At 35.2% G+C, this 14904-nt stretch overlaps 1 protein-coding gene across 2 annotated transcripts in view; it reads left to right on the top strand.

Moving 5' to 3' along the window:
- Positions 7762 to 14904, top strand: part of LOC109707210 (protein EFFECTOR OF TRANSCRIPTION 2-like) — a 30078-nt gene continuing 22935 nt past the window's right edge. The window contains exon 1 of one of the 2 annotated variants that reach the window (XM_020228333.1): positions 7762 to 7904. In XM_020228333.1, coding sequence (XP_020083922.1) covers positions 7836 to 7904 — 69 coding nt within the window. In that variant the 5' untranslated portion in view covers positions 7762 to 7835. The other variant, XM_020228334.1, reaches the window with a different exon arrangement.

Here is a 14904-nt window from a genome sequence, read left to right as displayed (position 1 = left end):
ATGCAACTACAATAGAGTTTCAACCAGCAACAATCATGATAGTGTGCTCCTAACCCAACGGCTTAACTGGAAAAAATGCCAAATTTCAATATTCCGAACACCACATCAATGTCGGATGACGCACACAGGATGCATTCAGCTTTAAAATGCCCCTCAACACCAAATCGCCACTAAACTTGACAAAAAATTACCCACAACTCATAATGGCACGATCAGAACATAGGTACAATTCAAATTTCGTTGATTTTCTCTTAAACTCACATGAACGCCACTGCAGCGTATGAAGTGTCCCGACCCATGCCATACATCTCCACACCTCATTCGCTGCTTCGAACGGTGCCATCTTAAGTGACGGAACAGGCCCATGCAAAGTGTAGCAAGACAATAGAAGCCATAGTCTCAAAACTAGGCCAAACAGCATTTCAGAATTACTGTTTCAATAGTGGAACCAATCCACATCGCGCCAGCTACCGCTGGGGGCTCAAAAAACCTGAAGTTTGAAATGACGGCTAATAAATATATTGCTTCACCCGTGCCAATTTAAGAATCCAACAATGATCAGAAACTGTCTAAGATTCAACCTTTTGCTGAAAACAGATAGAACATTAATTATTAGATAATTTTTTTTTTGAACAGACAAAATATTAATTTATAATCAGTTCTTAACTTGTTTGTTAATCATACCTTGATTGGCTTTCGGTAGGACCATATTCGCCAATAGTATTTTCCACTTGAGCACTATTTTTATCAGGTATAATAAGTTGATTTTCAGAAGCGACCGCACTATTAAATTCCTTTGCAATATGATTGTCTTTATCGTGAAGACAATTCACATGAAATATCTTTGTAACTTTAAAGGAGTAATGGTTCATAGCTGATCTCTGAAAATCAGGAATAACCTGGAAAGCATGGGTTTCTCTAACAATCTTCTTTATTTGAAGTGTATACATATAGCATGTTGGAGAATATTCTATATCATGGTTGATGTTGAAAGACAAATAGGTAGAGACAAAACTAAACATTCATGCACCCTGTGTTTGATGCTAAACGGCATTGCTATATATAGAAAAAGTTGGGGAGGATGCATACATTCTAATGATAAGAAAGAAAGCAAAAAGACAAGGAATATTCTATGTACTATGAAAATTTTTGTTTCATGCACCATGTGTTTGATGTTAAACAATATTGCTATAAATAGAAAAAGTTGGATAGGATGCATGCATCGGAATGATAAGAAAAAAAGCGAAAGGATAAGGAATATTCTATGTAGTATAGAAAATTTTGTAAGAGAAAAATTTATCTTGTGCGTGAGATACTATTTTTATTGGACCTAGAAAAGTAAAAGACAATTTACAAATAATTCATGGTAAAATTGGAATGAAAACAAGAGATTTAAAATTTTCTGTAAGAAATGTAGTTTTTTGTTAGCAGAAAATTCACAGTGTAAGAAAATTATAAAAATTTGAGAATATATCGGAATTATTTTTCTGATGCTAGATTTAAAGTTTCGTGTCATTCTGACACTTTAAAAGTGAGGATGGAATACAACAACAGTATGATAAAGATTTTAGTTTGTAGACCTTTCGGCAACAAAAAATGATTCAAAACTGAAAAATTAAGATCACGTTCTTCTTGTTGATTTTAACTGAGCTTGACTTTCAAATTTGAGCGTAAACGAACATTCAAAATGGCCTCAACTAAAAGTATCAGATTCTGAATTGGATTACACTGTAAGTTGTAGTTGTTGGGGGGCCTATATGTAAGCCCACACCATCTCTCCCTGGTTTTGCCCAACACGTGTGAGAGTGGAGAAGGTTCTCTTTCTCTCGTTCTCTCCCACACACACCCACAACATGAGAGCTTCTCTCTCTTTCTCTCAATCCCTCTACATTTTCGATTTAGGTAGGTTTGAATTTTCAAACCAGCAGCACATTAATGGATTAAGTAAACTAAATATTCCATTGTTAGTGGTTAAGTAAATTATTTTTTTGAGTCAATTTAATAATTTCTAAGCTTTCGTGATTTATAGGTCGGTTTTGCTGAATTATTGGAATGAATTCTAAGTAACCAATTTAGTTGCGTAAATACAAATGGTTTTGTTGAATTATTGGAATGAATTCTAACTAACCAATTTAGTTGCGTAAATATAAATATTTTCGAAATATGAAAGTCATGTGCTAGTATTAGAATTAGCCAACTAAAATTACCTAATCCAATTTAGTTAGATAAATATTGGGCACAAAATTAAGCTACTTAACTCACACCACAGCAAATTTTCTTCAACTTGAAAGTTGAAATAAATTAGAAATTTTGATGCAATTCACTATCAAATTTTAATCTACCATATTTCATAGGTTGGTTTTGTAAACTGTTATAATATGACAGATTACGACTTAAGGCATACAATTATAGACAGTTGTGTAATTATTAATATTTTATGTAAAAAAATAAAAGTTATGCAAATTGGTTGTATGTTTTTTTTTTTCTACCAAAAATTTGAAGTCCATTGTATGCTAAATTATTGAAGTTGTTTGGTCAAATGGCGATTTATTAGCGATGATATTATAAGTTCAAAAAAATCGAGTTTATCTCTGACATAATTGTTTTTTTTATTTATCTGGTCAAGTTAGGAGTTCTGAGCATGAATCATGTTGGTTCTTGAAGTCTAAGTTCATATTTGAATTCAAACTCGCACGGCTACTACAAACATGGCATTCAATTTCCATCCCAATTGTGCCAATCTAGATTTTTTTTTTCAGATGAGAGATCCAGAGTTTTTTTCAGATAAGATTACTCTACAATTCACGGTGGATATTCACGGCGGATATTCACATTCTGTAGGAAGAGAAGAGAGGGAAAATTCGAACCTACCTAAACCGAAAATGTAGAGGGATTGAGAGAAAGAGAGAGAAGCTCTCATGTTGTGGGTGTGTGTGGGAGAGAAAGAGAGAAAGAGAACCTTCTCCACTCTCACACGTGTTGGGCAAAACCAGGGAGAGATGGTATGGGCTTACATATAGGCTCCCCAACAACTACAACTTATAGTTTAATTTAGTTCAGAATCTGATATTTTTAGTTGGAGCCCTTCTGAATGTCCGTTTAAGCTCAAATTTGAAAGTCAAGCTCAATTAAAATCAACCAAAAGAACGTGATCTTAATTTTCAGTTTTGAATCATTTTTTGTCGCCGAAAGGTCTACCAACTAAAATCTTTATCAGATTGCTATTATGTTTCGTCCTCACTTTTCGAGTGTCAGAATGACACGAAACTTTAAATCTAGCATCAAAAAAATAATTCCGACATATTCTCACATTTTCAAAATTTTCTTACACTAAATTTTCTGCTAACAAAAACTACATTCCTTACAGAAAATTCTAAATCTCCTGTTTTCATTCCAATTTTACCATGAATTATTTGTAAATTGCCTTTTACTTTTCTAAGTTCAATAAAAATTGTATCTCACATACAGGATAAACTTTTCTCTTACAAACTTTTCCATACTACATAAAATATTCCTTGTCCTTTTGCTTTCTTTCTTATCATTCCGATGTATGCATCCTACCCAACTTTTTCTATATATAGCAATATTGTTTAACATCAAACACAGGATGTATGAAACAAAATTTTCCATAGTATATAGAATATTCCTTGTCCTTTTGCTTTCTTTCTTATCATTAGAATGCATGTATCCTCCCCAACTTTTTCTATATATAGCAATGTTGTTTAGCATCAAACACAAGGTGCATGAATGTTACAGTAACTAAAACTTCAGATTTAATGAAACAGGCGACGTGACTTAATGACGGAACACTGTTTTTTTTATGATTTGTTTTTACTCAATCAAATCAAAACAAATGCAGTAAAGAAAATTCATCAAAAAGTTGAAATTTAAGAAGGCGAGCAAAGTTGAAGCAGTGTAAAATAATTAGCAAACCACTGTAGGTGAAATTAAATAAGTGAAAAATTATTTGTGTGTGTGTGTGTTCGGTTATAAAAATAATAGAGAGAGAGAGAGAAGAGATTAGATTTTTAATTGTAGAGAGAAGGTGCAAAGAGGCACATTCATGCCCGACGTGATTTAATGATGGAACACCTTTTTTTTATGATTTGTTTTTACTCAATCAAATCAAAACAAATGCAGCGAAGAAAATTCATCAAAAAAGCTGAAATTTAAGCAGGCGAGCAAAGTTGAAGCAGCGTAAAATAATTAGCAAACCACTCTAGGTGAAATTAAATAAGTGAAAAATTATTTTTGTGTGTGTGTGTTCGGTTAGAAAAAACAATAGAGAGAGAAAGGGAAGAGATTAGATTTTTAATTGTAGAGAGAAGGTGCAAAAGAGGCACATGCATGGCCCAGCAAACCACTCGAGGTGAAATTAAATAAGTGATATTTTTTTTGTGTGTGTGTTCGGTTAGAAAAAACAATAGAGAGAGAGAAAGGGAAGAGATTAGATTTTTAAGGGGTTTTTTTGCAAATAGCCCCCTGACAAATTTTATTTGCAAAAATAGCCCTGTGTAAAATTTATTTGCAAAAATGTCCCTGGCCCTGCCACGCCAGCGCCACGTCAGCGCCACGCGGGCAGGGGCTCGGCCAGGTAGTTAAGTTGAACACGGTGATTGGTTCACCGTGTCTAAACACGGTGAACCAATCACCGTGTTCATAGTGTTCTCACACCCTGCCCCAGCGTTAGTATTGCATTAGACACGGTGATTCGTTCACCGTGTCTAAACACGGTGAACTGTTCACCGCGTTTAGACACGGTGAACCATTTACCGTGTCCTTCACTTCCATTTTTGGCAAAACACGGCCTGGCTACTTGTATTGGTCACGGACTTAACCATTTTCGGGGTATTGAATACATTTGTATTGGACACGGTGAACCACTCACCGTGTCCAGAGATTTTTATTGGACACGGTGAATGGATCACCGTGTCCAATAGATTTGTATTGGACACGGTGAATGGATCACCGTGTCCATTACATTTGTATTGGACACGGTCATCCATTCACCGTGTCCAATACAACTGCCAGCCCTACAAGTAGTTTGCCGCAGAAATATCATTTACAAGATTCAATACAAGAATACGATACAGATACATGTTGAAGAAAAATGAATTACAAGATTCAATAAAAGAATACGATACAGATACCTATCAATACACATCACAATACATCACAACATCACAAAAGTAATGCACATCACAACATCACAAAATTAATACACATTACAACATCACAACCAATAGAATCTCAATAATNGGCGCTGACGTGGCGCTGGCGTGGCAGGGCCAGGGCCATTTTTGCAAATAAATTTTACACAGGGCTATTTTTGCAAATAAAATTTGTCAGGGGGCAATTTGCAAAAAAAGCCCAATTTTTAATTGTAGAGAGAAGGTACAAAGAGGCACGTGCATGTCCCTTGAACATAGCCCATGTGAGTCCATGTGAGGGAGAGAGAACATGTGAGAGAGAGAGAGAGAAAATCCATATAAAAGAAAGACCACGTGGCTCAACGAAGGAACAACATTTGGTTTCAACTTTAGTATAGAGTTTAATAATAGTTTTGTTAATTATAATAGGAGAATATAAGGTTGGAGATTTAAATGAGAAAAGATTTTTTTTTTTTTTACATTTAGCCCTCTCAAATATTTTTTTACACATAACCCTACTAAACTTATCTTTATCTAGATGACACTTTTTTCGCCACTCGAGTATCACCCTGGTATTTTTATGTTGAACACGATGATTTAATGATAATAAAAAGAAAAAAATACTAAAATCACGAGTTGATTACTGTGTTTAATTTAAAAATATAAGCGTGACGCTTTTTTTATAAGGAGAGAGCTATTTATATAAATTTATATTTTGTAGGGCTCATCTATATCTATATCTATATCTCTAAATATCTTATTCTCCTCAATAACTGCTACACTTGTCGCCAGAGAAGGCGAGGCGTGAGGTGAGGGCGTAGTAACAACGCGCTCGTGCGAGGGCGCGGCGCCGCGGGCGGCCGGGGCGCTAGCGTGGGGCGGAGCCACGAGCGGCACCGTGCGCGGCGCTGAAAGATAGGCGCCAGCCGGCGGGCGAAGGCGCGGAGCCACTGGCCGCTTGGCGCAGGTGGAGCCGCGAGCGGCTAGAGCGGGAGCCGGGCGCTGCGGGCGGGTCCTGATTGGGGCGGGAGCGGGGCGGCGCTGGCGGCACCGGGGTGGCGCTGGGGGGGAGGGGCAGCTCGTGCTGGGTGGAGCATAGCCTAATGCGGGAGCGCGGCCAGCGCGCTCATCGGGGCGCCGCGCACAGGGGACGTGCAGGGGGCGGGCACGGATACGGCGTCCGCGCGCGGGACTGATGCGGAGCCGAAAAACAGACGGGCTCATATGGGGGTTTCTCGTCGGGTCCACAGAGCATTTCGGCTCGTGGACACGGTAGAGGAGGTCCACGTGGACCTCCCTCTCATTCTTATATATATATAATATATACACTATATCTACTAGTATGGCTACTAATACCCTAAATCTATAGTACGAGTCGGTACTATAGTGTTGGTTTTCGTCTTAGGGCGTTCAGAATCAAGGATAACCCACGTTTAAAAGCTGATCTAGGAGATTTTCAGTTTCTAGAAATAAAATTTTTAATGTTTATTCAGACATTAGTTTCACTTTATGATCAAATGTTCTCAAAATTTCAATTATTCATGGCCCATTATGACAAGGTTTGAGTTTAACGGTGATTGAAGAATCTAAAATTTCTTCAAAATTTGATGAGAAATACTTTAAACTATATAGATTAAGGTTAAACATTCTTGATCTTGATTTTAAAAGTCTATACTCAATTTTAAAGATTATTCAATGTTCACGTCTATTTTGATATAATAAATTTTACTTAAGTAAACGATATAGAAAAACTAAAATTTTATTCCTAAGAGATTCATTATACCCTAGATCATATTTTACGGTGTTGATCGTTTGTTTGAACGCCTCTAGATCGATAACAAAACGCATAGTTCGGAGCTCGGTACCATAATAGTTATAAGTAGACCTACATATATATATATATATATATATATACTACTTAATATAATATATATGTATATTATATAAATATATTATATATATAGTATATATATATATATATTTTATATTATTTATTATTATTTTTTCATTATATATAGTATTTATTTATATATTAACAATATTTTATTTAATATATATATTTTTATTTATTATATAAGTATTTTATTTGATATAGATATATTTTATATAATTTACTATTTATTTTTATAAAATGTAAAATATATATAAATAAATGTTAAATAATTTAGACTACTGGTATTAAATATAATATTGAGCATTCACATATAAATTGTACATTAAAAAATAAAAAAAATTAATGCATCTTAAGTTAATTTTATATTTGATGAAAATTAATTACGAGAATCACAAATAATAATTTCTCTTCTCATTCACTAACTACTGGGGGCCTACGATACCTACTAAAATTATTTCACTAACTAATGAGGTACTACTATGGCTACTAAAATTTTTTGATGTACTTATTGCACCATTTAAATTCTAAAATTGATTTTTATAACTAATTTTTAAAATTAAATTTTAAAATAACTATCCACAGCATCGCGTGGGTCCCTTAACTAGTTATAAAAGAAAATTTTTTGAGAGAGTTAAAGATGCAAAAACAAAACCTATGGGAAAAAAAAGGGATGCAATTGAAAATTTTAAAAACGGCTGGGGACCACCTGTGTAATTTACCCTAAAAAAGAGAGAGGGGAGTCTCCAGGTAGCAGCACTGGATAGCGACGCCGGCGCCTCCTGTCGTGAGCGATGCCTTCCAGATTGAAGAGGGAGGACTGCCCCCGCACCAAGCACGATTCCGTCTTCTCCCCTTGGAAGGTTGGTTTGCTCGATCATTTTCGCCCACCGACTCTTACTACCCGCCCGATTGTCAGTCGCTTCCCTCTTTGCCACCGAACCTCCATGTTCCGTCGGTGGTTCAAATCGGAAATTGACTTGTGGGCTCCGCAATTCTTGTTGTTTACCTTTTTAGAACTGAACTGATGCTCTGATCTAAATGGTTGCGCAGATTTCTCGTGAGGGAAAATCGGTAGGATTGTTTAGTTTAGTGTTCTCAGATTCTGCTTGTAACAAGACGTAACGTTTATGCATATATCTTGGATTTTACATTCCATTGTTGTGCGGTGTTATATAGTAACTTGCTATTTCTTACTACCACAGTGTCACTGAATTTTGTAGACCGTGTACTACTTATGATGTGAGAGGTATGCTGTGTGACAAGAACAAAATCTTCGGAAATAAATATTAGTACTTTATTTCTAGACAAGCTCTTAGTAACTGCAGATCAAACTCAAACCTTTCATCGCAAGAAGTGGCATTCTCTTCCTAATTTTTGCTTCTTATTCCTGGCAAAAGCACATTGAGGTACTCTAAAATGTTTTCTCGACTTCATTTCTCTTGTGATTGTGATTTAGTCATCAATTTCTTTCCCTTTTTTCATTTGAATCGCAAACTGTATTTGGCTATTTGGCATGTCGCTGAGGCATATTTATCTCTCTTTTTTTTTTTTTGGGGNGGGGGGTGGGGGTGGTGGTCCTCTCTTGAATATGATCTAGATATCCTGTAATTTCTTCCTTTTATTTAATATTGATACTAAACATCCTTGATTTTTCTAATATTTACAAGTTCAGAATAGATATTGGTACCAAAGGTGCTTGTAAATCAAATACTGAAATTGAAAACAACATAGCAATTCGTAATGAACAATAGAACTAATTGGGTATTGACCATTATATATCTGTAGTCTATGGTAATGATACACTTCTGTAATTTGAAAATTTAGCTCATGAATATCAACTCCAAGTGAATAGAATGAGAATCTGATGCGGCACCATGAAGTTAAGACAGGTCTCATATTACAAAGGTGGTTTTATTGGTGAATGATCTAAGCCTTGTTCTTTCTTCGATTGGCTGATGTATTCAACAGTGAACAGAGTACGGGCATCTACTGAATTTGGGAAAGGAACATCATAGTATGTTGGGAAGGAGTTGAGATTTTTTTTTAAAAAAAACTCCTTTGATTAATATGGTGAGTAGTGGACTATAGATTGACAAGTTGGGTGTAAATTAGTCTTTTGTTTTGTTTGCAGGTATAGACGACTTTGAATGGTTGGCTGGTTAGCATAATGCTATAAATCATGAAAACTTCAATTTTTGTTCCAAGTTTGATCCTTTTCAAACTATGATGGATCAATACTTAGTGAGGAAGCTCATCTAAAAACCATAGTTCTTAAAGAAAAAGACGACAATAAGAACATGGAGATCCACACAACAAATGCATTTAATAACAGTATAACATATACTCTGAGAAGACTTAAATTTTATAGAGGATGCATACCTTAGGGCACAATCCTTGGGCTAATCCAAAAAAGTATGATGTCTACTACGAGGGCTACTAAGGTAGAGCACCTGAGGTACACTGGTAGAGAGTTTTACAAGAACTAATGAACGAGGATCTAAGTGCCTATTGGAAGAGGTAGTGCTTGTCATTCTGTATCGTATTAAGAAAGTATCGGTATGATACCACCAGATAGTAGGACTTAAAATACTTTTTTTTTTTTTTGAAATTATTAAGTAATAGAATACAAAAATTTGAAAAGAATATATTATGAGCAAGTAGAAAATACTGGCGCCAAAGAAAATAAATAATTCGTACCAAAATGTGTAAACTCATAGATATAATTGTCAACTGCACGCTTTGGCATTGCACAACACGCGCTGTGCTGTATTGCTGGCTCAACCCTATGCCACGTTACTTAAGTCCTATGAAACCCTAAATGAAGCTCATATATCTCAGTATACTAGAGAACCTTGTGACCTCAATACATTAGAAAGGATTTTATAGACCAATCAGGTCAGAGTAGTTTCTCTGCCCTAATGGATTGCTTAGATAGAATATTGTGTTTTGTGAGGACTAAAGGTTAGAGAATATTTGCCTTTGGAGATTGATGAGACAAAGGAAGTGGTAGCTAGGAAACCGTAGAAAAAAATTGTATATTAATGGAAGTTTGAGATGTAGGTCGATGAGAGGTAGGAGACTGCAAAGTTAAATGGAGGTATTTGATCGGAGGAAAGAGGGTTTAGGTTAGAAAAGAGTAACAAAGAGGAAAGAAAAGATTTTCCTCGAGCTACTCTCGAACAACTTGTGTGGATAAATTGCAAAAGTTGCTTGCTCTCATGGTGGAGCAAAATATTTCTTAACGCATTGTATTGGAACTACCTGGTGTTGTCGGAATAATAAGTTCCCCAAATATTTTCTATTTTTTGGATGCAAATTAGAGGATATCCCTTTTATTTCTTGGGATATCCCCCAACTGAATGGTGCCTCAGAGGATCGTAGTATTTGAGCGTCGAAGTTATAGCCAGAACCTTTTGGAGAATGCAAGGCATTCTGAAGCTTTTGGAGATTTGATATATAGTAGTTGTAGTTCGTCACTATGATCTACTTATTTTATTTGTTAGTTAGATTGTGATTGGTGGATCACAAAGTCATTTTGGATGTTGGATACTAAGACTATCTTTGGCTAGTAACTTTTAATTTTGGTTTGGTTATTTGAGTTACCACTTTGCAATATGGAATGTTAGACAGACTTCGCACTTTAGTATGATTCAAAAACAGTTCTTATTTGGAGTGTGACACTTAAAGCATGGATCTGGTAAACATTCTTTCTCCTAGTCATCATTTTATACCATCTAAAGTAAGATTGAGAGTGGGCCGAACATACAGAAACATTAGGAATACATTCTTTCTGAGGATTCTGACATGTGTAATTTAGTCCTTTATAATTTGTAGTTTTTCTAGATAGTGTGAAGACATGAGTTCATGCTATGTATATATATTTCTTAATCCCTTTTATGAACCTTATATGAAATCACCTGTGTTTTATGTTCACAAAAAAGAAAAAAAAGGGTTTTGCTAGATAGAGGGTTAATGAGTTTGCTGGCCTTGTCAAATTTGAGTTGAAATCAGAAGAACGGTCGATCTAACTTAGGGATTAGGTTTCGACAGCTTAATCTTGTGAGGCTTTAATATATTCGATATATTTGTTCTGCTTAACACTGGTTGCCAGCTTCCTTATTATGAACCCTGATAGAGAAATATTGGATTTTATTTGGGCAAGTTTTCGTTTTCATATATAGTTTTAGTAATATTCTGACTTTGGAGATCAGTGTAGTTCCTCATGATTGTAGAAGAAGAGAAATTTAGGAAAATATGAAAAAGAAGAAAAGCACTCATAGCAAACCCTTTACTCAAGCTAATTTTAATACCACAAATGAGGGCTTAATAGAATTTGATTAGGAAGTCTTGGAAGTTGGGGAGAAGGAAGGACTTACTAGGATTCTTTTATCAACTTTCTGGCTGATAGGTGTTACCAAGAAATTTGGATCCAGATTTGCGCCCAAGACTTGGAAATGTCTGATTTTGGTTCATTGATGACTTCCTTTTCTGGGAAGTAGTAATTCTTGGTCCATGTGCTATAGTATAATTTAGGTAAGGCTTGGGTTATTGAAGATTTGTGTAAATTTAAATTAGTTTTGCAGGACTAAAGTATTGAGCTATCATTTAGTTCAGTAGTAGCTAATTAAGTTGGTTTTGTAAAAAGAGTATTGGATAGATTATCTCAGCTAATTAAGTTGGTTTTTGTAAAAATAGTATTGGGTAGATTATCTAACCTCCATTACTCTTAAGGCCTTTTTTGGGATTGCAAGGAGAGTGCCTTACATATGGTGAGAAACTATGTTGCACAGATACGGATACGGGGATATGGATACGACACGATACGGATACGGTGATGCGGCAATTCCTAAAACTTTTAGGATACGATACGTGGGATATACTTGAATAAAATATTATTTTAAATATATTTAAATATATGTTGATTATATGTAATGATATATTGAGAACAATCATGATATCTGGACTATATTAAGGAATATATTTTAATATTCATTAACTTGTATAATTATTCTACATATGTTCATAAAAAAAGATAATCAATTATATAAAATAATAATATAAAAAGTATTAAGCCAACTATCATCCAACTTGATCAAATGACAACAATAGATACATAGTCGCACAAACTAGATAATTAGCCATTCAATATATATGTCTGTTTTGTTAGTTTTATAATTAAAATAGTAATAAAAAAATATGCTAACAATTTAATAGAGAAGGAAAAAAATCATATTCTTTATAGTCTTTGTTTGCTTAATGTTAGATTGACAAATTAGATGAAAGAGAGTAAATACTGTGTAAAGATAGAAGGAGAGGGAGCGCCTTCCACCGTTCAAAAGCGAAAAAATAGAGGAAATGATAAATTGAACAGAGATTGATGGTTTTCTCACTCTTTTCCTTCTTTCCAATAGGTTTGGATGTGAGCTTTTAAAAAATTTTTAAGTTTTGATCATTTTAGACCAAAAAAGAACTTGGCCGTGTCCCCCCGTATCCCGCCGTATCCCTTACGTATCCGAGCCGTATCCGATATTTTTTTATTTTTTAAAAATGCCGGATACTTCATTCCCGTATCGGACACGTATCGGGCGCGTATCGGTATACGGTACGTATCCGATACGGGTACGGCATGAAATTTGAAGTATCCGTGCTTCATAGGTGAGAAAGTGAAAGGGGAAAATTATTCTATTTGTTTCTTAAATAAAATATCATGTTGTATACATTGTAACAATTCTGTTATGATATAACCTTTACGATTCAACTGAAAAATGCAAAAACATATTTCTATATGCTTTTCCTCAACTCCTTTTGGCCTAATAGCGTTAGATAGCCGTCAATACTAAACAGGGCCTAAATCCTAGCTTTCTTTGAGCTCTAGTAGACTTAAATTGTGTCTTATCCAAAATTTGTTAATCTAATCATACTCTTTCCTGCTTGAATTAGGACCCTAATTTCTTATTTACTGATCCACTACTATTTAATATAGAAAGCTTAGAAATTGTTCGAAATTTCAAATATAACTAATAAATCACGATTGGACATTTGGACTATACAATCATTGAAACTTAACGAAATTGTTCTTTGTAGTACACTTTCATGCATCTTTTTTTCCAACTTGAAGTGCTTGCATATCTACATCTACCATACCTCATACAACTATTAAGCTACTAAGACTATGCCCTTTCTGGTTACCCGTGATAGCATGAAATATTTCACCATGCCAGAGCATTGCACGAGCCAGTGATGTAGGACGGATTATAATCCTCTATGCTATGCACCAATGTAGCACACAAGATAACAAACCTATCCTACAGGCGGTTATTCCTTAGATGTAGCAGGCAAAGCGATTTGCAAAATAAAATTAAACGAGCATTTTTTTTAATGATTTTAGTAAAGAAAGAATGTTCAATTAAGGAAAATAATAAAGCAAAGAAATTAGATCAAGTAAGAAATTATACCAGATGACGTCCAACGACTGCAGGATGAAGCTATTGCAATTAGCCCGGATTAATTTGCAATTTATCTGCAACAACCTCCTAGATAGGCTCGTAGATGTCTCTGTACTCGATTTTTGCCCAACACTCGCAATCAAATACCTTACAAGAAAGAAACAGACTAAGTGACTTCTAGAATTTTATAATAAGAAAATAAGCTATGAATTTTCCCAAGAAAAGAAAATAGAAATTAAACTATTCTACGAACCAAACTTTTATTACCAATAGATGGTATGTGTACATCTGGATCTAGACAGAAAATTAGTACTACAATTTTTTGGAAGCAAGAAAATTAAAAAAGAATACTAATCATTAGCTTTGGCCAAAGTTGGCCCAAGTTGCTTGTTGACGTGTGATGTGTGCAACTGGGAAGAACGGTGTGGTTGTTGGCTTGTCTTGGGACGTGGGCACAAAGAGAAGAACCTTGTCTTCAACCACAATTTTTTTTTTTTCCTCTAACTTGAACTCTCCATAACTTTCTCAAATCTCAACCAAATCTCACGAGTAGGTAGTCAAAATTTGCAGAAATTAAGAACCACATGGGTCTAAAGAAATAGTAAAGCTTTGGACCTCACCAGAATTGGCAACACCTCGGGAAGACTTTTCACGCAAAGCTCTGTCAAAAAAACTCAACTCAAATTTTATTCAATTATCATAAAAGCATCCAAAAGCAAAGCCTTTTAGGCTATTTATATACTAAATACATTCGAGAATAACATAAAAAACATCTTTAGATCCATATAGCGAATTCGGGTGCGGACTTGCGCCTTCATTAATAGACCTGGAACCAGGACCTCGATCGGGTCGAGTTCAGTCTGCATCCTCTCTCCCCGAATTGGAAAAATCCAACTTCAACAGATTTTGGCTAATGTCACCCTCACAAAGATCTAGAGCAATGTCTCTAAGCTAGTGCTTAGGTATCCATGTGACTTCATCGGGTCGGGATGCCCACTTCACCAGAAAGCTATGCGAATCACCTGATAGTGTAATAACAACTTGGTATGGGTGGAAATGGAAGTGGAAGTGGAGATACTTGTGGAGATAGGATTGTTAATGGAAATAGGCTCTTGATAGTGGCTAAGATCGTTGACATTGACTTTTGAGCTAAAACCGACATTAGCAGGCAAATCCAAGACATAAGCATTTGGATTTAGTCGCTTCAAGATCTTGAACGAAATTTCTCGCATGTAGCTTTTTCACGGTACCTTTGAGAAATTGTTCTAGTCGAACCCTTACCATAACCATTTCTCCTTTTCTCTTGCGCCGACGTTTATTTGCTTTATTTGCATAAACCTCAGTTTTTAAAACAATTGCTCGTCTTATTTTATCATGTAAGTCTTTTATAAGCAGAACAAATGATTCAACATGC

This window comes from Ananas comosus, linkage group 3, assembly GCF_001540865.1.
Source record: "Ananas comosus cultivar F153 linkage group 3, ASM154086v1, whole genome shotgun sequence".
NCBI classification, from domain to species: domain Eukaryota; kingdom Viridiplantae; phylum Streptophyta; class Magnoliopsida; order Poales; family Bromeliaceae; genus Ananas; species Ananas comosus.
This window is presented reverse-complemented; position numbering and strand designations above follow the sequence as displayed.